At 25.1% G+C, this 25,468-nt stretch overlaps 4 protein-coding genes across 4 annotated transcripts; 2 read left to right on the top strand and 2 right to left on the bottom strand.

Annotated features, from left to right (window-relative positions):
- The first annotated feature begins 11 nt into the window (after positions 1-11).
- On the top strand, positions 12-3,056 carry LOC106693049 (translin). Its single transcript, XM_008553395.3, has 6 exons — positions 12-746; positions 825-1,062; positions 1,166-1,265; positions 1,348-1,563; positions 1,671-1,750; positions 2,541-3,056. The coding sequence occupies exons 2-6, from the start codon at positions 994-996 to the stop codon at positions 2,772-2,774; spliced, it is 699 nt and encodes a 232-aa protein (XP_008551617.1). The 5' UTR covers positions 12-746; positions 825-993; the 3' UTR covers positions 2,775-3,056.
- Positions 3,052-6,112, bottom strand: LOC103574062 (glyoxylate/hydroxypyruvate reductase A). The gene is made up of 4 exons (XM_008553396.3): positions 5,841-6,112; positions 4,716-5,090; positions 3,386-3,750; positions 3,052-3,279 (listed from the first exon to the last, which is right to left on the bottom strand). Exons 1-4 carry the CDS (start codon positions 5,932-5,934, stop codon positions 3,148-3,150), a joined length of 966 nt encoding a protein of 321 aa, XP_008551618.1. The 5' UTR covers positions 5,935-6,112; the 3' UTR covers positions 3,052-3,147.
- Positions 6,113-6,345: 233 nt separating this feature from the next.
- Positions 6,346-9,734, bottom strand: LOC103574063 (glyoxylate/hydroxypyruvate reductase A). The gene is made up of 5 exons (XM_053742819.1): positions 9,718-9,734; positions 9,477-9,650; positions 8,600-8,971; positions 6,750-7,114; positions 6,346-6,681 (listed from the first exon to the last, which is right to left on the bottom strand). Exons 2-5 carry the CDS (start codon positions 9,568-9,570, stop codon positions 6,550-6,552), a joined length of 963 nt encoding a protein of 320 aa, XP_053598794.1. The 5' UTR covers positions 9,571-9,650; positions 9,718-9,734; the 3' UTR covers positions 6,346-6,549.
- A 1,397-nt stretch (positions 9,735-11,131) lies between these two features.
- On the top strand, positions 11,132-24,589 carry LOC103574061 (enhancer of polycomb homolog 1). The gene is made up of 9 exons (XM_008553394.3): positions 11,132-11,978; positions 12,724-12,862; positions 12,953-13,194; positions 13,278-13,537; positions 13,812-14,250; positions 14,332-14,483; positions 15,685-15,822; positions 15,904-17,148; positions 24,141-24,589. Exons 1-9 carry the CDS (start codon positions 11,826-11,828, stop codon positions 24,259-24,261), a joined length of 2,889 nt encoding a protein of 962 aa, XP_008551616.1. The 5' UTR covers positions 11,132-11,825; the 3' UTR covers positions 24,262-24,589.
- The last annotated feature ends 879 nt before the right edge of the window (positions 24,590-25,468 follow it).

The raw sequence follows: 25,468 nt of genomic DNA on the forward strand, positions 1-25,468 counted from the left end.
AAGTTATTTTATTTCATCACCAATCCGCCGAATAGTAGAACAATTGAAAAATTCCTAATACAAGTATTTTTATGGCCAAAAGTAGGTACAGCTCTACTTCTAGACCATTACCAATATGTTATAAATTTTTCTTAAGAATATTTTGTCGTGCGGTTATTTTGTCTGTGGATATGTAGTCGTAGCACTATTTTACTTTTCTGCCTTGGTGTGTAGTGTGCTATTACTTAAAAAAAGTAAACTACATATAAAGCATTTCATGTCAAATTTCATTGTTTGATATGTTGTAGTACCCATCAAAAAACACTTCCTGACAAGGTTTGAAATTTTTTCGAAAAAACTCAAATTTAATTGGCAAAAACGGTAAAAATTTTCGATTTTTCAAAAGTTCTCGACAGTATGAAAGTTCAAAAAAAGTTGAAAATTTTCCTTAAATTCCAAAATTCAACCGGTCCAACACTTTTTTTTGCACGGATACAAAAACTTTATGTCTATTTAAAATATTTTCGTGATAATCAAGCAGAAGAATAAATTTTTTACATACAAAATTTGAATAAAAAGTACTCTATATTTCATTACATTTTTCACATACAAAATTTGATATAAAATATATATTACCAAAAGATAAAATTTATTTTTAAAACATTTGGAATTTTAAATAACACATATTAAAAAAGTAGTAAAATATGGTCCAAGTTTTTTTAATACTACCACGTTTACATTTTGAATTGCTGTTACGCTTGCGCACAGTAAGTTTGCATTGTTTTTTTTTTTTTCAAATACACAAGAATACAACATATCGAAATTTATCAATTAATTGTCCCTAGATTTTAATGCGAATTCTAACCTGCAAATTTAAAAGCACTTACAAAACTAACAATCTCGGTAAATTTTCATGCATACCTGCGTGCTATGAAAAGTATTTGTTATTAAAAAAATAACACACAGAATTAAATAATAACATTGATAACTATATTAAAACATAAATAAATAACAATGGCAGAAGTTGCAAGAATATTTAATTCATTTCAAGATTATTTAAACTATGAACAAGAATTACGTGAGGTAAATATAATTTTTAATTTTTTGATACTATGAAAAATTAATTAATTAATAATTTGATAAAATTTTGTTTATTATTTGAAATTTAAAAAAATTGTCAACAAAGGAAATACGTGTTATCGTAAGAAAACTCGAAAAGTGTTCTCGAGATATTTTGATGGTTTTACAAAATATCCACAATGAAAATCCAATGGAAGAAGACATTAGTAAGTTATAAATTACATTCATTTAATAGTTTATGAATAAACTTTTAATGACATAAATTAATCATTATTTCTATTTGCCTAGTTGTATCACAGTATTGTGCAAAAGCAAGAGAACATTTTGAAACTGTTCGTCAGTATTATGGTGAATTAGAAAAATTGGTTCCAAATGATCAATATTATCGATTTCATGATCAATGGCGTTATGTTACACAAAGATTATGTTTTCTAGTATCTTTAATCATTTATCTAGAGGTCAAAACACTTGTTACCAAAGAGACAGTAGCTGAGTTTCTTGGAAGTAAGTTCATAAATGAAAATATAAAATGTATCTTATTATCTCTCAAGAATAATAAGCAATAAATTACTATGTAAAATACAAAATTTTAATAACTTTTTATTTTCCAGTCAAAAGCAACCGTGAAGAAGGTTTTCATTTAGATATCGAAGAATTTCTTATGGGTCTACTTGAATTATCTGCTGAATTAGTAAGTAAATAGAAATTTTTTTCATAATTTTTTGTAATTTATATTTAACTAAAACATAATTACTATTAAATTATCTTTTATTTTATTAATCTTATACCATAATGTAACTTATCATTTTATTCATCAACATAAATTCAAAAATATTTTATAAAAAAGAATTAAATCGAAATTCGAGTTTTATGATAAATTGTTAAAGAAAAACAAAAAAATATATGATAAAATAACTGCCAGTTAAGGGCATTCTTAGACAGTGTCCCCAATTTTAAAAATTTTCAATAATTTTTAACTGTCATAAGCGTATCAAAATTTTATCAATTAATTAAAAATTTCTAAGTATTACCGAAACATAGATTTAAAAAAAAATTACTTACAGTTGTTATCAATTAGAAGTTAAACAAATTTTAGCCCACAAAATTAAAAAATTCAAATTATAAAATTGACATAAAGATTTTACTGAAATTAACTTAACTTATTTCGTTTAAATTCCAATTGATAACAACTGTAAGTAATTTTTTTGAAAAACTATATCTCGGCGAAATTACGACTACGTTGTCTTTTATTCAATTAATGCTTTAATTTTTTTTAATCAATTGATAAAATTTTAATACGCTTATAACAGTTGAGTTATTGAAAATTTTTAAAAAATGGGAGACAATGTCTGAGAATGGTCTTTATAACTATATTTTTATTACGCTTTTTATTAAGTTTAAAATTTTACAAAAAATTTAATAATCTAATTAGCGACTTATAAATAATTTCTCTTATATTTGTACTTATTTTTGTGTTATAGACACGTTTTGCAGTAAACAGTGTAACATGTGGTGATTACAATCGACCAATTGAGATCGCTCGTTTTGTAAATGAGTTGAATGCTGGTTTTCGATTGTTAAATTTAAAGAACGACAATTTAAGAAAACGTTTCGATGCTTTGAAGTATGACGTCAAGAAAATTGAAGAAGTCGTTTATGATTTAAGTATTCGGGGATTGAAGCCAACTGGTCAACCAACTCCACAGGTTCAATAAGTTAAAAACTGTTCATTACATCGTTCTATTTTTCCATATTTTTCTTTACTTAATAACTTTCTTATATTATATTAATATTTATATTACAAAAATTTAATGAAATTTAATTTCTTATAATTATTTAATTTAAAAAAAAAAAAACAGATGATAAGATCATTACTTCATTTCAACTATACTTTTTACTTTTTCATAAGTAATATAAATATTTAAGTATATAATACTGATAAAATAAGTGATACAATATTTGATACATTAATAAAAAATAAAATTAATATTCAATAATTTTTTCCAAGTATAGCTTTTTGTTGAAATAATTTATAACAAACTTCTTATAGCCACTAAACTCGATGTAAAAAAGATTCGGCAGCATTTATCAATACCCGCGTTGAAAATCTAAAATATTTGGTAATGGTTCACCTTTGATATATTTCTCATAATTACTTTTAAACAATTTTGCTATACCCTCTGGTCTTACTGTGCACGCATTATGGGGTGTTATTGTCACCTAAAAAAAAAAAAAAACGGTAATCTCTACTTAAAAAAAAAAAACATTTTATATTTAAAATTAGAATTAAAATCTTTTGAAAAATGTTATAAAAAATTAGTTTTACTTGAGGCATTGTCCAGAGTTTACTTGTCGGCGGTAAAGGTTCAACTTCAAAAACATCTAAAATAGCTGCTGCTATCCATTTATTTTCAAGAGCATTAACCAAGTCATTTTCGTTAATTATATTTCCCCTACCAACGTTAATAAAAATTGCATTATTTTCTTTACAATTTTTTAAAACATCGCCGTTTAAGAATCCATCAGTTTCTGGAGTTGCTGGCATGATGTTTATAATATAGTCACAGTTGGATAAAAATTCTGGTAACAAATTTGTCGTTCGGTATTCATCAATGTAAGGCTCTTTTATCGTAGGAACTGTACGTTTCAAACCCCAAATTTTTGCACCGAAATTTTTTAATGTTCTTGCAACTAATAAAAAAAAATATAAACAATTAAAAATTTAACAAACATATTTCTCCTAAGGTAAAAGCCCCTATACCCGCTCACTTTTCATTAGAGTGAGATTAAATCACTCAATATAAATTGATAAATAAAATGAAAAACCATATTTTTTTTTACAGTTATTTTTTGAAGTTTCGAGTATTAGAATAAAATTTTAGTTTGAAGAATAATGTTGGTAATTTATTATTATTAATTTTTTAAATAAGGTCTTTGAGTGTACCCATAGTCGCTCACTAAAAGTTGTGATGCACCATTACTCGATCAACACATGGTCCTATAGTCGCTCAAAGACAAGATCAATTAAACTATGATAAGTTCATTGATTTGGAAAATAATTTATAAATTATACTACTTCATTCTTTCATAATATAAAATTTCATGAATGTAAAAAATGTATTTAATAAGATATAGTTATAACAATTCTTAAAAAATTTGACGTAACCTAAATTTAATCTAACGAATGAACGTTAAAGTAAAAAATGCCCGGCTGAGCGCAACTTTGAAATCAGTCATTTAATTTAAATTTATAATCTATTATAAAATAATGTGATACATTATATTTTAATATATTTAGATTCACAAATAATTATTTATCAATGATAATACTTTTAGTTGTAACTTTTTTTTTTATAAAAATTACAAAAGAAAACGCCTTAAACAGTTAAAGTGAGCTACTAATGGTACTGAGCGGGTATAGGGGCTTTTTACCTCAAAAAAAAATATTAATTAATAAATATTGAATCCATTTTCAGCTATTGTATAATTTACCTAAAAAGTAATTAATTGTTAGTTTCTATAGTTTTCAATTTGTTTCTTTGATCTCAAAAATACCCTTTTTTGGATTGGTGATTTAAAGAATCCGGGGTAAAAAATATTTTATTTGAATCGAAATAATTATATTTTATTTTCAAAGATAATTTTTTAATATTTACCAACTTTTCCAATGTTGCCAACACCCATAATCCCAATATTCATTTGCGAAATTAATCGGCGAGCAACGAACATCGAATTATTGGGCCAAACAGCACTTTTTAACGCTTCATATTCTTCTTTTTGTCGCCTCTCATGTGCAACAATTTGCATAACAATATATTCAGCCATATCTAAACCGTAAACATCATCAACAAACCTAGTGATCACAAAATTAATATTTTTATCGTCACGTAATTCAATTAATTGTTCAACCCCTGCTGATATTGACTGTATCCATTTTATATTGTTTAATTTATTTTTTATTTTCGATAAATATCGACAATCTGCTATCATTATCTCAACATTATCCAGTTCCAATGACTCGACACTGTTATCTATCAGGAAAATTATTTTAAAAATTATATTATTTCAAAGTCAAGGCTTTTCATCAGCATTATCGTTCGTTGAATAATGATAAACTATATACATTTAACATAATTAGATGATTTGAAGCATCGAATCACTTTGAATTTTTATGTAACGCAAATTTATTGTAATTTTATATAATTATAAATGAAGAAATTAAAAGTACAGAATTCAAAATTTCATTATTTTTAATGATTCTGAAATTGACAGTCAAAAATTTTCACATTTTTTTTTATCATATCAATTACAAAAAAGAAAAAAAAGAAAAATATGCACAGTTGAAAAATTAAAAAAGCTACAGGTACAATTTTTTAAAATATTTTTTTTATAATTAACCGTTTTGAAAAATAATCCAAAATTTATTAGACGTCGGCTAACTTCAGTATCATCTCTTTTTATTCAAAAATAAAATATATACTCAAATTTAAAATCGAATTATATTTTAAACTTTGTCGAATGACTAAAATTTATATGACTTATAGAATTTTTATAAAAAAAAAAAATAAATAAATAAACAATTATTTTATAATTTCTTTTTGAAAAATTTTTTAATGTAAGAAAAAGATAATAATTATACTCAATCTAATCATTAACTACAAACACTAGAAAATAATATGGAAAATAATAAAACACTTGATAAATTTAAAAAAAAGTGACATTAAATAATGACCTTGAATCATTTTTTTATTTATGCAAACTAATTATTATTTTTCAATTACCTGGATTAATATTTATAAATTCTAGCTCTGGCATAATTTTTTTAATATGTTGTGCTAATATTGACATTGTAGTATAAACAACAACACGATTCATTTTTTCGTAATTTTTTTTAAATAAGCTCTATTAGTACGTATATAATTCAGTGTCCGTTATTCAAACGTCAATTAAATACAACATAATGCATTATGTCAATATATTTATATCTTCTAATGCACTGCGATAGTCAAACAGCGTATCAGGAAATTTTAAATTTCGCGTCATGTTGATGTGAGGCACATATATCACAGTTTATGTAAACGAGCCTTTAATTTATTCACTGTAATAATAGGTATAAAATTATGATTTTTAAATTAAAAAATTATATTTGATAAAAAATATTTTTATTAAACATTCATTTGTAAGTACCAATATATAAAAGCTATTAGTAAATTTAATTTATCAAAATAAATAATTTCTGAATTAATCTAAAATTATAAATGAAAAAATAAATGCAATCGAGTAGCTACAATAAAGAGTAAATTACGCGGATAATTTCTAAACCCAAATTCGATTTTTCTTTGAAATTTAATCGAATTAAATTGATTTTTTTTTAATTAAAATTACCACCTTTGCAAAGTCTCTTAGAATTAGTCATTTTTTTTAAATTTTGAAATCTTTATCATTTAATTTTGCTATTATTTTATCGTGGATGATAAGAAAATAATATTATCAATATCCACGTCGGAAGTTTACGGTATTAGGCAATGGTTCACCATTGATATATTTTTTGTAATTATTCATGAATAATTTTGCCATACTTTCCGTTCGTGCGGAACATGAATTGTGTGGTGTTATTATTACCTATAATAAGTAAAGAATTAATCATATAACACACTTCAGTGTAAAATTATTACAAAAATTATTTTTACTTGAGGTATTGTCCAAAGTTTACTAGTTGGCGGTAAAGGTTCAACTTCAAAAACATCTAAAATAGCTGCTGCTATCCATTTATTTTCAAGAGCATTAACCAAATCATTTTCGTTAATTATATTTCCCCTACCAACGTTAATAAAAATTGCATTATTTTCTTTACAATTTTTTAAAACATCGCCGTTTAATAATCCATCAGTTTCTGGAGTTGCTGGCATGATGTTTATAATATAGTCACAGTTGGATAAAAATTCTGGTAACAAATTTGTCGTTCGGTATTCATCAATGTAAGGCTCTTTTATCGTAGGAACTGTACGTTTTAAACCCCAAATTTTTGCACCGAAATTTTTTAATATTCTTGCAACTAATAAAAAAAAAATATAAACAATTTAAAATTTAATAAAAATATTATTCGTAAGTAGAATAATTTAAATGTATATTGTAATTATTGCTCTTTGTTCTTAAAATTTTATTTTCTAGTTTAAGTAAATAATTGAATGATTTTTATTTCTATGTCGATAGTTTCTTAGTTCAAAAAAAAAAAATTAACAAATATTTTTACCGAAATTTTAAGAGTTTGTCGATAAGAAAATTTTGATGTATTTGCATATTATACTAGTTTAAATAAATTAAGTTTTGATGAAAGAATCTATCAATTTGTTGGAAAAATATTTTAATTGATAGTAAGTTAACTTTTTTTTTTTATAAAGAATTGCTAGAATAAAAATTGTGATTTATTCAATCTAGAAATGAATTTATTGAAACCTTCAATGAATTCATTTCTTAAATTAACAAAGTTTTTTTAATGACTGATTTTTCTCTCAGTGTAAAATGAAAAATAAATTTTTAAAATATAAAAAAAATATTTGAACAAAATAAGAGATAGTAAATAAAAAATTTCATATAAATTTATTGCTATGGGTCTTAGAAAATTCGAAGATATGATTCTGTATCTAGTATGTAAAGTTTTCAATTATTGAGTGAAAAAAATTTCTAATGCATTTATAAGCAAATTAAAGGTTTAGGAAAGGATAATTAATAAGTGATATAAAATTATATAATTGTCCAAAAATTTTTTTGATAAATCAAATATTCAATACTCTTTTTTGTGTTAATTATATTTGCTGGATAAATTTTCTGTCAACAAGGAAAAATAACAAGTTTATTTAAACAATTTTTCGCTATTGATTAATTTACTGGAATTGTATCTATTCTAACTTTTTAACTCTGCCTGGTTTATTAATTAATTAAATTTATATACTACAGTAATATACATATCTGATTTATTTACTAAGCACTTGCGGTAGCAAATTCAAAATCAAACAGTCAAATTAAGATTTCCATTGATTTTACTTACTTTATCTATGAATTTTATACAACGTCAACGATTTAAAAAAACTACTCCGCATACAGAGTAAATAGAGTTTTTTTTTCACCTGAGTAATTTCGGAGCGATGTTAATTTTAATTTAATTCTCATTCAACTTGATCTGGAGTTTTAATATTAAGTTAAACTCCCTTTTAGAGTTTCACTTCTAGGGGATTAAATAAATAAAAAAATCCTACGTTTCGCATTTAATTCACGTTCATTTCACAAATTTTTTAGTAAAGATAGATATCAATAAAAAAAAAAAGCCAAAGTAATTAACAGTTACAATTCTTATTTTATTGTTATTTTTATTAAAGTAGTTATTCAGAATTTTTGTCATTGAATAGTTAATTTAAGTATTCAATTTATATACACTGACGGTAAAAATACTCATATTTACTCTACAACTTCGAAATAAATGTAACTAATAAAAATTTAAAAAATTTTACCTAAATGTTTACTGCAATTATTTAAAACTTACCAGGCTTTCCAATATTACCAACACCCATAATCCCGATATTCATATCAGAAATCAATCTACGAGTTCCGAACAATGATTCATTGGACCAAACGGCTTTTTTTTGTGCCTCATATTCATTCCATTGTTTTCTTTCATGAGCAACTATTTGCATAACAACATATTCAGCCATTTCTTTACCAAAAGTATCATCAACGAACCTAGTGACTATAAAATTAATATTTTTATCGTCACGTAATTCCATTAATTTTTCAACTCCAGCGAATGTTGATTGGATCCATTTTATATTACTTAATTTATTTTTGATTTTAGGTAATAATGAACAATCTGCTACCATTATCTCAGCATTATTTAATTCCACCGGTTCACTATTATCTGTAAAAAAATACTTTTAAGTTCAAAGTACTTTCAAAATTATGTTTAAATTAAATTCATATGTTTTTTAACTTGTAATTTCAATTCTTGGAAAATAAGGAAAATTATATCACGGAAAACCGCAAAAAATTATATTTATCAGTGATAAGAAAAATATAAATGAAAAGTTATAAATTTTATCAATTAATTATAAATATTTTACTCAATAAACAAAATAACAATAAATTATTAAAAATATTTCATAACTGCAGTTCAAAAAACAATTTGAATTTTATCAACTTTTCAAAATTTAAATTAAGTAAAAAGTAATTAATAAGTTATATATTTATTTAGATTGAAGTATTTGTAGTCCATATTGCAAACAATAAGAGCTCTCTCGACATATAGATTTTTTTTTTCTCCACTTTCATTCTCGTAAATAATTATCAATAATTTACAATTAATATACCAATAATATTTCGAGTACTCGCGTATAATCTCCAATTAATTGACAGATATTACATACCTGGATTAATGTTGATAACATTCAATTGTGGCATAAGTTTTTTTATATGTTGTGCTAATTTTGATAAGCTAGAGTAGACAATAACATGATTCATTTTTTTTCTCCTACATCTATTGCACGTATCAGAATGTCAACAGATATTATTCTCTTCTTAACTGCATTGAATAATGAAACCTATGCATACCATTTACAATTACAATTAAACTGGCTAAAAGTTATCTTAGTATATTGACTACTTTACCTATTGAGTAATTGATATACAATCTTTTACTTATCACAGTAATATACATCGTCTTTTAATGCATGTACAAATACAGTATTAAAAATTTTTTAATTTTATTTTATGCTAAAATATGCAACTTTGTACATTTTACTTGTGAAAATTATAAATTTTTAATGATAAATTGTAATTATTTAATTTATACTATTTTATGTTAATAATTTCTTTAAATATTCTAGTATGAATAGATAAAAAAATACATACAAATATATTATTTGAAAAAATACATTCCATTTAATATTAATTATATTTCCAGTTAATTATTTATAATAATAATTATGAATATTAATTATCCTTATTATTAAATTTACCTGTTTAAAATTGAATTTTTTGAATGATACTAAATTTAGCCGACGTCTAATAATTTTTAGATTTTTTAAAAACGCTAAATTTAAAAAAAATATTTTAGAAAATTGCACCTATAACTTAAAACAATATAAAACCTAATGTGTTTATTTTTTTTTTAAATTGCTGAAAAAAAATCAGAAAATTGTTAGTTGTCTGCTAACTTCAGGACTATTTTTCTGAAACTAAAATAATGACGAATGTGAATGTTGCAGACACTAGTCAAATTTAAAATTATAAATAAATAGAGTAAATAATTAAAAAAATAATATTTATAAAAATGCACTTATTAATTTCAAAATGTTTTAAATAAGCATTTTTTTAAATTTTCTGACATAATGAACATTAATGACATAATTATTAAATAGTTAATTCATACAAAAAAAATTGATTAGAAATACAAGACCTTGATCATTAAGATCTGATGAAAACTCAGTTCTAGAAAATCGGACAAAAAACAATGAGTGTAAATGCAGCAGACATCAAACAAATTTAAAATTATTAATAAGTCGAGTAAATAATCAATAAAAGAATATTTAAAAAAAAATGAGCATTTAAAAATTTTGAAATTAAGAAGTGCAATTTTTTAAATTATTTACCATATTTATTTATAATTTTAAATTTGTCTAATGTCTACTACATTCACACTCGTACAAAACAATAAATTGTTTTTTTTTTTAATTTTCAATTTTCTTATCAAAAAATTAAAAATAACTGTAAATAAAAAATAAAAAATTAAATGTTAATATTGGTATTGATAAGACGAGTGTGAATGTAGCAAACATCGAACAAATTTAAAATTATAAATAAATAGATAAAATAATTTAGGAAATGCGGTTATTAATTTAAAAATTTTTCAAATGTGTATTTTTTAAAATTACTTACTCTATTTATTAATAATTTTAAATTTGTCTGATGTCTGCAACATTCACACTCATATCAAAAGGAACAAAATTTGAAAAACCCGCGAAAAAATAATGAGCGACAAAACACCCACCTAAGATTAAATCGGCTGTCGCTCGATGTAAACAAAAGTGAGTGATTGCGATTGAGCCTTAGCTGAGATTGTGTGTACCCGGGGTTGAATTTTAGCTAGTAAAATTAAGTGCCCGTGGTATAACTGCCTGGCTTTGAAGCAGCCCTAAAACATGAACGTTAAAAAAGAAGGCGAGTATAAGGAATAAGGATACCTTTAAAATAAATGGTTTGAGGTACGGTCCTGTTTTGCGACTGGTTCACCCGTAGATTAAATGGCTGTACGTCGGCCATGATGGCTTTGAGCAGGGACCGTGTAACGCAAACATGTATTAACAGTGAAATATTTAGTTTAGTGAATGAGTGAGGGTGATTAGATATAATGGCTGATGAACGATGAGACCCTGAAGAATTTATTGCGGTGGGTGTTGAGGCCTATGGTGGTGCCTCAAACTTCTAGGGCCCCGAAAAGGAACTCGAGGTTCCAAAGCACGCCCCGGACACCCCGCTCCCTCTCCTCAGTATCATTCACACACATTCATATTATATACAACGACAGTTTATACAATATACTATTTATTTCGAGGGAGGGAGAGGGATTAAAGGGGCCCTTGGTGTTACTTAAAAGTTTGGGCCCAATTTTAAGACCCTTATTTTAGTGACGCGAGTGTAAATAAATAGACGTCAATTTTTATTTTAAATATATACATATATATTTAGTTGAAGCTAGGTTATTACGTGCATCTACGATGAGCAAGCTGTCGTTCAGGGCGAAGCCCCTGGACGCTTCTAAACCAATGCCTATTTTTATGGCTGAAGATTTGCCTGATTTGCCGGATTATTCAGCAATTAATCGTGCAGTACCACAAATGCCAAGTGGTATGACTAAAGAGGAAGAATGTGTAAGTTATTAGAAATTATTTTTGTCAAACACGTTTTTGGATCACAGCATGTTTTCTGTATGGCAACCATTTTGAAATCGCTTTTTTACATTTAATTTTTGTAAACAACCGATAGATGGCACTTTATTAATATTTATTCTTTTTTTTTTATTATTTGTATATTTTGTTATTTGTTATTGTTAATCGGTATTATTATTAATATCAATAAATATATGTAAAGTTTCAGTAGAATTCATTTGGTTTTGAATATTACCGCGGTAAAAGTAAAAAATGTCTATTTTAAAATTGGCGCGAAATTTCATACTAATGTTAGTGTCATTTTTAAATTATTTTTTTATATTATTTATGAGTAATTCTTTTTAACGACTTGATTATCTATTACCTTAATATTTATGGGTATTTAGAATTTAAAGATAAAATTTGTAAACAAGTAAACAATTATTTATTATTGCTAAGTAATTTAATTTCAAATTAATAAACTGTTTGTATTTATTTTGAATTTTGTAGATTTAATAAACTATTTAAATTTGAAAATAAAAATAGATTAAATTAATTGAATAGTTGATTTTTCGGTACAAATTTTTTAATTATTTTAAAATTACTTAATTAATTTAGAAATCAATCGATGAATTTAATGATTTTAATTGATATCATTTATTAAATATAATTTTTGACTTTCAAAAAGAAAAATTAAAGTTTTTAAGTTATAAATTAACTAATTGTTATTTTACTATTCATAATTTAGGAACATCATCTTCAAAGAGCGATATGCGCGGGTTTAATTATTCCAACTCCCGAAGTTACGGATTTAACAGATGTAGAAGCTTACGATAAAATTTATCCTGCCGATTATAAATTACCACGACAATTAATACATATGCAACGTAAGTATTTACTATTTACAATAAATTGTTGATATATATCCAGTTATAATTATAATTTTTTCTTTTGTTTCAAATAAAAAAATAAATCAGCATTTGCAATGGAACAAGATATACCAGACTATGATATGGATTCCGAAGATGAAAAATGGGTTGGAATACAAAGTGAAAAAATGGACTTGACACCATTGCAATTTGAAGAAATGATGGATAGACTTGAAAAAAATTCAGCACAAAAAACAGTATCATTACAAGAAGCTAAAGCTTTATTAAAAGAAGACGATGATCTTATTATCGCTGTTTTTGATTATTGGTTAGATAAACGTCTTAGAAACGTAAGTCTAATAATATTTTTTGGTTCATTCATTAATTTAATAGTTTATTTTTTACTATTTTTTTCAAATATTTACTTGTATAGCCACAACATCCATTATTATTAACTGTAAAAACGGATAATCGTCTTGGATCTGCGGCCAACAATCCTTACTTAGCATTTCGTAGGATAACTGAAAAAATGCAAACACGTAAAAATCGTAAAAATGATGAAACTAGTTATGAAAAAATGCTTAAATTACGTAGGGATCTTAGTAAAGCGGTTACGCTACTTGAATTAGTTAAAAGACGTGAGAAAACAAAACGTGAACATCTTCATCTGACTATTGAAGTTTTTGAAAAAAGGTATGAAAAAAAAATCTATTTATTAATTTGATTATTTTTAATGAAATGTTAAAATTACTGAGCCACTGAGTGAATTTTATTTATTAACTTCCATAGTAGAATATTTTTTTCTGCATAAATATGAAAATTATGGTAATAATATTTGAAATTTTAATTATGTTCATTCCCTAGGCCGAGTACTATAATTATAAAGTTTTTAACTATTTAAAATAATTAGTATGTAATTAATTAAAACAAAATTTTTATTAATAAAATGAATATTAAAATGTTAAAGGTATCAAGCAGAAGATTTCAGTGGTCAAATATTAGCAGAAGTATCAGCATTAAAAACAACACGTCCAGCATTTGCTCCATTATTCACAAATCAATTTGGCGTACATCAAAATTGGTCAAATAAAGTTTGTAATAAAGATGATGGTTTACAAAGAAAAGAAAAACGACAGTATAAAAAGCGGAAACATAAATTAGACGGCCGTAGTGGATTAGACGATAGTGTATTACGTAGTGGTAGTGCTTGTGGTGGTGTTGGTGGTAGTAATCGTAATTCACGTACTGGTGTCCTTGGTAGTGGGCTGGACCCGCTTGTCAGCTCTGACGAAGATAATCCATTTCCTCATACGCAGTTATCAATTTCTAAAGAACGTGATGATGATGATACTGCTGATGAGGGTCCGTTTGCATTTAGGCGCAATCGGTACTGCAATTATTTACCTGTGAGTATTTACTTTATTTATCACCATCTTATATATTTGTTAAAACAATTTTTAAATTACAACTTAATTATTTTTCTACAGCCTGTACCAGGTGGTTTTGGTAATTGGCCTTGGTGTAATAAAGACGAAGGTGGTACAGCTGATAAAAAATACAGGTTTGCGTTAACAAGTATTAGTAAACCTACTCCAAGATGTATTGGTCTTGCAAGACGAAGATATGGTCGTGGCGGAAGGTAATTTTCATTCATTATCAAAATTTTTTTTCAAAATTTATTTATTACACTGTCAAAAATCGAGAGTAAAAACGGATTGTATTTTAATCCATATTCACTCCGTCACTCGGAGTTCCGGAATTTTAAAAAAATCACTCCACATGCGGAGTAAATAAGGAGTTTGTCTATTTAGCGGAGTGATTTCGGAGTGACACGGATTTTATTTCAATCCGCATTCACTCTAGTCCGGAGTTTTAATACTTAAATAAATTTTAATTTAATAGAAACAGCTGTTAATTAGAAACATAATTGTTTCAATAAATAATTGATTTAGGTATTAATAATTGGACTAAAAATATTATGTTTTTAATTTATAAAATTTTTTAGTAACTCACTAAATTGTAATTTCATATATATAATACACAGTGAAACTATTAAATTATTAAATAGCTTTAGTGGCATTGTTTTTATGGGAATATTTAATATTTCGGTATAATATGAAATGTTATCTCGTGATATGGTTGATATAAGTCATACAACAGTTCGTGAATCAGTGGAATTATGTCGTAAAAGTTTAATTATCAGCTGCTTATAATTTTTAAGAATCATTTCACGTGAATATATGAAAAGAGAGCTCGTAATTATTTCCGTACTCAATATAAATGTCAAAATATCAAAGGCTTAAGCTCACTATGTATTGGTAATTTTTTTTATAATTAATATTTTTCGAAACTCTCCTTCGGAGTAAAATTCACCCCGAGGGAATTAATTAAATAAAAAATCATCCACTCTATCGATGACTCCCATTGGAAGTGAATTTCATTCCGAAGGGGAGTGAATAAATGAAAAGTCATCCACTCCGCGTTCAATCTGAATTTAATTCGCATTCACTCTAAAAATTTTTTACAATGTAAAGTTCAGTATCCATATTATAATATTATAGATGATTTTTTATTTATTAATGTCAAAATGTTAATGAAATTATTTAAAAAGGAAATTATAAAAGAAAAAAAATATATGCTTGACAGTTCGATTTTTGATGAGCTTATGAGAAATAATTGTTTTAAATGATAAAAAGTCATTGAATTTATCAATAATTTTCTTTAACAATTACTTTGAAGGAGTTTTTTTTAGAGTTTAAATAATTTTCAGATAAAAATATTGTACTAATGTTATTTAATTCAATTAATAAATTTTAAATTCTTAAATCTTTTTATTACAGAGTCATATTAGATCGTTATCCAAGTGATATTGATGATATCTGGTCATCATTAGACTTTACAATACACGAATCATGTCAAAATAACGATTCAGTAACTACTGCCACACCAACAACAACAAACTCCGTTAAAAAAGAATGGTAAAAAAAATAATTTTATAATATAGTTAATTAAAATTATTATAAAAACAATTAACAAATCTAAAAAAAAATTATTCATAGGTTACATTTCCGGCCAAAAACTCCGTCAGGCACAGATGCAAACCAAAATGAAGAGGTAGCAACAGGTTGGAGTACATCAAGTAATAGTAGTAGTGAAGAATCTGAGTCTGAAATGGACAATTTTTACACGAATAGTTCAATAGGAACAAAAACTAAGAAGCCAGCATCATCGTATCCATTTCCAACGGAAGCAACGTCAATATGCGTTGATATAGAGCCCGATCGACCTAGCAGTGATGAAATATTTACAGCGGAATTCAATATCGCTGATTATTTTACAGTTGATGATGATGGACTGACGAGTTTTGACCTTGGTGTTTTAACAACATCATCGTCATCAACGTCAACAACAATAACAACGTCAGCAGTTTCGTTATTATCATCAACAGCACCTGTAATTTGTGAAGAACTCGGTAGTTCGCGCTTTCAAGTGACTCCAGTAAACAATAATGTGTTTAGTTGTCGTAATCAGTGTAATAGTGTCGGTAAAAGTGTAAATAATTCATCTGGTTCAACAACAACAACAATAACAACAACAACAACTTCCACATCATCATTATCTTCATCAACACAATCATTATTATCTTCATCTTCATCCTCTTCATTATCGTCCTCTTCATTATCGTCCTCATCATCATCATCCTCATCATCATCGTCATCGACGTCGTCTTCATCATCAATATCATTGTCATCTACCTCTAACGTTCAATCATTTTCCTTACCATTAACAACAGTAACTACTTCCTTGGTAACACAATCCGAAAGTGGAATAACGAAACACGTTAATCATTATAGACAATTAATGAACAATCAATTATCATCATTACCCTCGTCATCGTCGACGTCGGGAACGACGTCATCGGCAACTTCGTCGTCTATATTATCGAAATCATTGACTAGTCCAACGAGAAATTTACGAGTTACTAGTGTTACAAACTATGGTAATGGCCATCAAAATGGTCCAACTTCTCATATAATTAATAGTAATAGTGTTGTTGTTAGTGGATCGGCTGCTGTTGTGCAAAATAATACTGGAACTTATGTTAGTAATAATCAATCAACCATTATTATACCCCAAAAACATTCTTCACCGTCCGGTTTATTACCTGGGTTTATAGCTCAAACTAAACTTGCTAATTTAGCGAGGCAGCAACAACAACAACAACAGTTACAGCAACAACAACAAGGACAAATACAACAACAAATACCTACGTCCGGGGAAATTACGCTTACTAGTAATAATAGGTAAATTTTTAATTACTTTTCATTTATCATTTGTAGATATTTTTTATTTTTTTTATGTACCTGAAGATCGGAACGTTTTTCGCGCAACGAAAATGAAAAAAATTTTATGCTATTTGACTGCTTAAGGAGACAATGGGTAATTAGGGATAGTTGCAATTTTCGGCTGACATACTAGCGCCTATGCGAAATATTTCAGGAATCTAGATCTAGTAGATTTTTTGCTTTTCATCTTGTTTTTTTTTTTTTTTTATTTTCGTTCTGCAAAAAATGTTCTGATCTTCAGGTATATTTTTTTAAGGGGTGCGTAAATAATTTGTACTTACAAATTGTTATTATTGAATCCAGGCTGACCACAAATCGGGAAAACCGGGAATATCGGGAATTATCAGGGAATTTTGAAAAGTATCCGGGAATTAAATTGTGACAGTTTAAAATTTAAAAAATTTTCAATAATACACTAGTTATAAAAATTAAGGGATATTAAAAAAATTTCAAATTTTCAAGTGATTTTCAACAGGTTGTAATTCAAAGGTAAATGGTCGTACGATAAAAACAAAAAAGGCAAATTGTAGCTTTATGTGTCTGGTTTTCTGATCAGGTCTTTTAAATTTTTTTATTATGTGCGGTTCCGGAGTAATCCTAAGAAAACTATCGAAAAAGAAATTTACCAAACTTTTGCTCGTCTTAAAAATGGTCTTTGAGCTTCAGTAAATTTTTTTCGATAATCATAATTGATTTTTGATTGCTCCAGAACCGTGCATAATAAAAATATTTAAAGATCAGATCAGAAAACTAGACACTTGAAGCTACAATTTGTCTTTTTTATTTTTGTCGTACGACTATTTTCCATCGAGTTACAAACTGTTGACAATTACTAATAAATTTCAAATTTTTTTTAGTATCCATTAATTTTTGTAATCTGTGTATTTTGAATTTATTTGAATCATAAAACTTCTTATTAAATATTTCAACTTATACATTTTTAACATCAAATAATCAAAAATGGGCAATATTATTAATTTATTTTATTGTCATTTTTTATGGTTTTTCGCATGATTTAATTATCAAATTTAATTATTGAAAATGAAAATATAATAAAAACTTTGAATATCTAAATGATACGAGTAAAATTTCTAAATCAGAGAAAAATATGAAAAACTCTACTGGAAAACCGGGAAATATCAGGGAATTTTAAAATCATTTCTTTGTGGCCACCCTGTGAATCAAATATTGATAATTTTACGAATTATTCCTAAGTTGTCAAATTATTCGAAGTATTCGTACTGTTTTGTAAACATTTTTTTTATAATTTATTACACGTGAGGTAATAATTCAACATTCGAAATAACAATTAAAAACAAGTAATTCGAAAACTTATACAGAAAAAAAAGTTAACTTAAGTCAAGAAAATATTTTGGAAGACAACTATTTTCAGGAACCAACTAAAGATTTTTTTGAGTCAAGAAAATTTGTTTTAATCCGAGGAGATTTCTACTTTATCCGAGAAAATTAAGGTTTTCAAAAAAAATTTCTTGAATTCAGAATATTTACTTTCAGTCGAGAATTTTTTTTTTTCTGTGTAAGAATAATTCGAAAAAATTCATTTGAATATCAATATTCGATTCAAAAACTATTTGTACACTTATAAATTTTTTCTAACAGTTAAACAATATTTAAATTTCATTTTGGAAATCAATCAATTAGTCGTAAAATAATTTATTTATCGATGAATAATATCGACAAAAAAAAAAAATGATTTAATTTTATATATATTTGTAGTAGACATTGTAATTTTTACAATATATTTTGTAAATTACAGTATATGCTGCAACTTCTAAATTTTTTCGTTTGAAGAACTTGTTTTTAGTATTTACTGTAATTTTTCAAGTTTTTTAATGAATAATATCATAAATCTATACAACTTTATATAAACTATTTATTATTCATAGCTTCTTTATTATAAATACTCATAAATTTTAGTATATTTTATATTCTAATCACGATTTTTTTTAAATTATAAAATTAATCAACCAAAGAAATATTTATTTTTGAAATAATTAAATTATTTGCTATTTATGAGAGTTTTAATATATTTTAGATTAAAGTTTATAATAAATTAATTTAAAAAGTATTCATTATTTTTACAAATAATTCTTACATAAGAATAAAATAGAAGCATACTGTTGAACATTTTTTCGATTTTCACGAATTGTCAGCATGGGAATTTAATGAAATTCAATAATTTTACATTAATAACAACTTGTTTAAATAATTAGAAAAAAAATCTTTAATGAAAATATAATGTGGCTATTCAAAAATATGAGATCTATGTAATTAATCAAAATATTACGTTGAATTTTAATTTAAAAAGTTTAAAAAATACAGCACTCACTTTTTTAATAAAAACCCTAATTAGTTTTTGATAACTGTGAGTTTATTAAAGTTTTACTCTGAATTGTATCGTATTTAAAAACTAATTATACATTCATAAAAATATATTCGAATTAAAATTATGGTTCTTTGAATAACTATCATCTTTAAATTGATATTATTCAAAATTTATTGACTTGTAGACAATATAAAAATAATTATTTAAATGAAGTAAAACTAAATGCATTGTAATTTTAATTTTTATGATATTTATGACTTGAACATTCAAAATGAAGTATATAAACAAGTTATTTTATAATCATATTTACATTCCATATTTCTGACTGATTTAAACTTGTCAAACTTCAAGTAATTTGATTTGAATTTGAAGGAAAATTTTTAACAGTTCATTAATTTAAAATTAAATCTTATGATGAGGTAAAAACCCCTATACCCGCTCACTTTTCATTAGAGTGAAATTAAATCACTCAATATAAATTGATAAATAAAATGAAAAACCATATTTTTTTTTACAGTTATTTTTTAAAGTTTCGAGTATTAGAATAAAATTTAAGTTTGAAGAATAATGTTGGTAATTTATTATTATTAATTTTTTAAATAAGGTCTTTGAGTGTACCCATAGTCGCTCACTAAAAGTTGTGATGCACCATTACTCGATCAACACATGGTCCTATAGTCGCTCAAAGACAAGATCAATTAAACTATGATAAGTTTATTGATTTGGAAAATAATTTATAAATTATAGTACTTCATTCTTTCATAATATAAAATTTCATGAATGGAAAAAATGTATTTAATAAGATATAGTTATAACAATTCTCAAAAAATTTGATGTAACCTAAATTTAATCTAACGAATCAACGTTTAAGTAAAAAATGCCCGGCTGAGCGCAACTTTGAAATCAGTCATTTAATTTAAATTTATAATCTATTATAAAATAATGTGATACATTATATTTTAATATATTTAGATTTACAAATAATTATTTATCAATAATAATACTTCTAGTTGTATTTTTTTTCTATAAAAATTACAAAAAAACGCCTTAAACAATTGAAGTAAGCGACTAATGGTACTGAGCGTGTATAGGGGATTTTACCTTAAACTGATGTCAATAGTATTTTATATTTTTACAAATAATTTTTATATAACAATAGGGTAGTAGCATTCGATTTGGACACCATTATATTTTTTTTTATAGATGAATAATGTAAAATAGGCAGAAAAAAAAGGCCATTCGGCAGCCGAAATGGAAGTAGATTTCTCATTATTTGATTATTTCATCCTTTTAAATAAACATTAATAACAAAATAAATTTTTTTTTTTAACATTCTCGAATATTTTCAAGGTTATACAACAAAAAGTTTTAAGTTAAATGCAATAAAATTTAAGAATTGAAATTAAAAAATTGAAAAAATTATCGGAATGATAAGTTGAATCGCGAAAATTGAAGTTAAAGAAAAAAAAATTATCTACAAAAAAGTATACTGTGTTCTTTACTATAGAATTAATAGTGAATACGAAACTAAATAGAATAATTTAGGTTGGAATTTCAATTATGATAGATCTAAGTGTCATACTTGAAATCAGTAATATACACTGTAAATAAAACCAAATTGAATATAGACACTTGAATTAAAAGATTAGGATTTTATAAGTGTTACACAGTAATAATATAAATTCAATCAGTTTTGTAAATTTACTAAAGAATATAGTAGTTAGATTTCTATAAATTGTATTGAAAGTAGGAGAACCAATGCAATAGCAAAATTTCATTTAATGAGTGGTAAGATAAGAAGTTTCATTGATCTAGGCACATAAATAGGCATGAAAATAAAAGCTTATTTGAAGAGCTTTCAGATCAATTTTACAGAAAGTCGATAAGTTATAGCATTCAAAAAATATCTAAGAAAGAATAAGTAAGAATATGAATTTTTGACATTGTAAAAATTTTGGAATGCTATAACTTCTAAACTAATTGACCGATCGAGCTCATTTCTCGAACTCGATCAAGGTAATCACCCACAAAATACGTATACCAAGTTTCAAGGAGATCGGTTTGAAATTGTGGCTATAATCAAAGTGTAAACATAAATAAAATTATTTATTATAATATTTTATGAATGTTTAAAACTGTTTATCTATTAGATAAAATGGTTAAACCAATGAGTTGTATAGTGAAAATTGAAAACAACGAGCTTTCACATAGAACAAACTAAAATGAGCTATCTTTTTCCGTTTAAAAGTTACATCCAGTCAAATCAGTAAATAAATTTTTTTTTGAAAATTTTACAAAATTTAAATTAACCATAACTTCTAAACTTATTGGCCGAATTGGCTCATCTTCGAACTCATCCAAGGTAATGATCCATAGAAAAAGTATGCTAAGTTGCATTGAGATCGGTATAGAATTGTGGACGCTATCGTTGGAGAACCGCGCGTTATATATTATATATATATATATATATATATATATATATATATATATATATATATAAACTTTTGAACCAAATGTATTTTCTGACTCAGCTCGTCGAGCTGAGTTAAGAGGTAGCAACATTTTTCGAAAATTCCATTATGAGGCCAAATACAATAGTTAGATTTCTATGAAATCTACTAAAAATGCACACCTCAATACTATATTACAATACAAAATATTACATTTAAATTTTAAATTAAGTCCGTGAGGATTTAAATTTTCGATTTTAATAATTTTCCTCCATATAAATACGCGACACCTTTTAAACATTCTGTTAGGGTGGAATGGTGCAGGACCTCTTTCTCACAACCGGAGAAATGAACGGTAATATCTTTGTTGCACTTGTAGGGCCAATGAGAATTTCAAAACGATTATTCACGGAAAAGAATTTGATTTTTTGTACATAGGTAACACTCTCCATTTGAGGTTTCTAATCTTAATCAGTGAATTAAATTGCATCATAAATAGTTTAACGTTACTTCTTAACAGTAAAATAAAATTTTATGATATATGATAGAATTGATTAATATTATTAAATCTAATATCGTTAGAAAGGTCTTGACTTGAATTTGTGCCTTCTCATAGTTTAAACTCTTTTTTATTGCCAAGTATTGAGATTTATTCGATTTATCTATATCATTCGAATTACATTCAAATTACGCGGGAAAAAAGACGATCGTATTTATTTTCTTCAAATAAATGAATATTTTAATTATTCTGTCCCTGAATATGACTAAATATATATAACTATTGTATATAAGTAAGAGAAATTAAGAAAAATTTAGATTATGTCATGTCTTCTATAATTATAAAAATTGAACAGATTTAATTTGATAATAGTGAATAAAATAATATATATATTAGATGACTAAAAACAAAAAATTTGACCATGCGTAGATTTTTTATAAGAATCCCATGATTATACAACCATTGGAATCAATTAGTTTGCGAGTCAATGATGAAATTGGTCTCATTAAGTTTTAATGATAACGGAAGTAAACAAAAGATTCTAGAGTATAGATTTCAATAAACAGTTAAATTCAAATCATACTCAATAAATTTTTTAGTAACACTCGGACAGTTACATAGTGACTGTAGGTTACTCGTCTTTATTATTGAATAATTTAATATTTTCTGAACGTTAAAAGTCCTAATATCTGATCAGAGACTAGTACCGGATCACCTCATGTATTTATATATCTATATTATTTTTTATGAATATTTTTTCTCTATTTAGATACTTCTATTAGAAACCACATGCAGTTATTGGATCCTTTCGAAATTATTCGTATTTTATCATTTTTTTTTCATAATATTTTGTTTTTGAAACTTTTATTATTACGAATTCCAAATTTTATTTTAAATAAAATAAATTATATTTTTAAATAAAATTCTATGCTCGATGAGTTGTCATTTTATGAATACTGGATCTCGAACGAGTTTCTTTTAGACAATGCCTGGGCTCTTTTAACATGAATAAAATACCCGCGAATTTAGAAGTAACAGTAAAATTCATTCAGCGCATTTGCGTAAATAATAATAATAATAAATGTAATTAATTATTAAATACGATAGAATTTTCGTGACGTTTTCATCGCATGTTTATACACGGAGAAAAATAGACACAAAAAATGTACGAATTTTTATTATGCTGTTGACGAAACTTGAAACAGGAAGTTGATTCATCAAAAAATTATTATGCTGCACTATAATTATTATTGTGAGCCTCGGAAAATTTTTTTATTTTCTACTATAATTCCTAATTTAGACAGATGATATTAATTACAATTTATCGATGTTTTAAGTGTATAATATCTTTTGTAGTCTAGCATAATTTTTTGGCAACTCAACTTCCTGTTTCAAGTTTGGTCGACGGCATAATAAAAATTCGTAGATTTCTTAGCCCATTTTCCTTCGTGTAAATCATAAACAAATTATTTCAGTTCAAAATCGCTGTATAAAATTTTTGAACTGATAGTTATATCCTACCTATTTTTTATAAAAAATTAATAACTTAAATTATTGATGATTATTGATATGTTTTTATATAAGTAGTTTTAAATGATAGTAATTTTATTTAAAAAAATAAATTAATTGTATATTATTTAAATAAATGTTTTAGTGAAGGATTGAGCATGGAAGTAGATGGTGTCGAGGGATCATCATGCGAAAGTAAACAACAGCAGCAACAGCAACTTGTACGAACTAACAAAAATAATTCACTCGCGATGGAAGTGACATGATGCCTACTGTTGACATCCCCATTATTACTTGCGTCTTGTAATTGGGGGATTTGCTAATAAATAAAATTGCTCGAGACATTTGTCTTGAAAGTAAAAATAAAGAAAAAAAAATTATATAAAAAAAAAAAAATTAAATAATTAAGAATGAAACAAACAAGATAAAAGTAAAAATGAATGAAAGAGAAAAAATCTAATATAGTCAACTATATCATTTTCGAGGTTTTTTCTGTATTATATATAATTTATATAATTTCAAGCTAATAATATAATTATTAATTCATCATTAACATTATGACGAAATAATAAATTGATAGACGAAAAACATGTCAATTGTTTATATTATTTATTGTACATTGTAAAAAAAAAAGAAAAAAAAATTTAAAAAAAAATGCTTAAACATATTTTCTTCCTTTTTTCTAAGTCAAATTAATTTGTTTATTGTAATGTTATTATTATAGTTATAATGATTCAAATTTGTACAGAAAATAAAAAATAGTTGTAATGAACTTTTTTTTTTTCAAATTGAAAAGAAATCTACTTAATTAAAAAAAAAAAAATAGAATGACGCTAAGATATTAATTGTCGAATTCAAATAATAAATTTTGTTGTATGTTTAAACAATTAAAAAATGTATAAATAATACAATTTAATATTGATAGAGTTTAATAATTAAATTGTAATTAGCCTAATTTCATTTTAAGAAATAAATTTCGATTAATTTAAAAAAATGTAATTTTTTTTTTTTTATTAGCCGTTCAACAGAGAAACCTCGAAGAAAAATTAAATAAATGGACAAAAAGTGTAAATGAGAGTATGAGAAAAAGTGAAGAGTTTAGTTATAGATGACGATTTATTAAATAAAAAATATAAAATAATACAAATACAAATAAAAATAATAAAAATCGTTGTAAATATTAAAAAAAAATACATTACGCTTATTGTATCTCTTAACTTTAGGCAATTTAATTAATTATTGATTAATAAATAAATGTAATTAAATGTTGTGGTAGGTACACAGCGATGTGTAAAGAATAAAAAACAAAAATATGGACTAATTCCAAGTAAAAAAAAATATATACATTTAAAAAAAACTACAATTTTTAGGAGAAGTAATAAAGAAATTTTATCCTTCATAAACTAATTATTTTTTTCTTTCTTTATTTTATTTTTTGTTAAATTCATTTATTTTTTATACTTTTGTGTATTA

Source organism: Microplitis demolitor, chromosome 2, assembly GCF_026212275.2.
Source record: "Microplitis demolitor isolate Queensland-Clemson2020A chromosome 2, iyMicDemo2.1a, whole genome shotgun sequence".
In the NCBI taxonomy this organism is placed as follows: Eukaryota; Metazoa; Arthropoda; class Insecta; order Hymenoptera; family Braconidae; genus Microplitis; species Microplitis demolitor.

What these genes read in the sequence shown, in the direction of transcription:
- LOC106693049 (XM_008553395.3), top strand. Translation starts at nt 994, where the DNA reads ATGGCAGAAGTTGCAAGAATATTTAATTCATTTCAAGATTATTTAAAC. An exon ending in TCCAATGGAAGAAGACATTA is followed by an intron (nt 1,266 to 1,347) that starts GTAAGTTATAAA and finishes CTATTTGCCTAG; the next exon opens with TTGTATCACAGTATTGTGCA. An exon ending in AGTAGCTGAGTTTCTTGGAA is followed by an intron (nt 1,564 to 1,670) that starts GTAAGTTCATAA and finishes TTTATTTTCCAG; the next exon opens with TCAAAAGCAACCGTGAAGAA.
- LOC103574062 (XM_008553396.3), bottom strand. Translation starts at nt 5,934, where the DNA reads ATGAATCGTGTTGTTGTTTATACTACAATGTCAATATTAGCACAACAT. An exon ending in ATTTATAAATATTAATCCAG is followed by an intron (nt 5,091 to 5,840) that starts GTAATTGAAAAA and finishes TTTTCCTGATAG; the next exon opens with ATAACAGTGTCGAGTCATTG. An exon ending in AACTCTGGACAATGCCTCAA is followed by an intron (nt 3,280 to 3,385) that starts GTAAAACTAATT and finishes TTTTTTTTTTAG; the next exon opens with GTGACAATAACACCCCATAA.
- LOC103574063 (XM_053742819.1), bottom strand. Translation starts at nt 9,570, where the DNA reads ATGAATCATGTTATTGTCTACTCTAGCTTATCAAAATTAGCACAACAT. An exon ending in TGTTATCAACATTAATCCAG is followed by an intron (nt 8,972 to 9,476) that starts GTATGTAATATC and finishes ATTTTTTTACAG; the next exon opens with ATAATAGTGAACCGGTGGAA. An exon ending in AACTTTGGACAATACCTCAA is followed by an intron (nt 6,682 to 6,749) that starts GTAAAAATAATT and finishes TACTTATTATAG; the next exon opens with GTAATAATAACACCACACAA.
- LOC103574061 (XM_008553394.3), top strand. Translation starts at nt 11,826, where the DNA reads ATGAGCAAGCTGTCGTTCAGGGCGAAGCCCCTGGACGCTTCTAAACCA. An exon ending in ACAATTAATACATATGCAAC is followed by an intron (nt 12,863 to 12,952) that starts GTAAGTATTTAC and finishes AAAATAAATCAG; the next exon opens with CATTTGCAATGGAACAAGAT. An exon ending in TAGATAAACGTCTTAGAAAC is followed by an intron (nt 13,195 to 13,277) that starts GTAAGTCTAATA and finishes TTACTTGTATAG; the next exon opens with CCACAACATCCATTATTATT.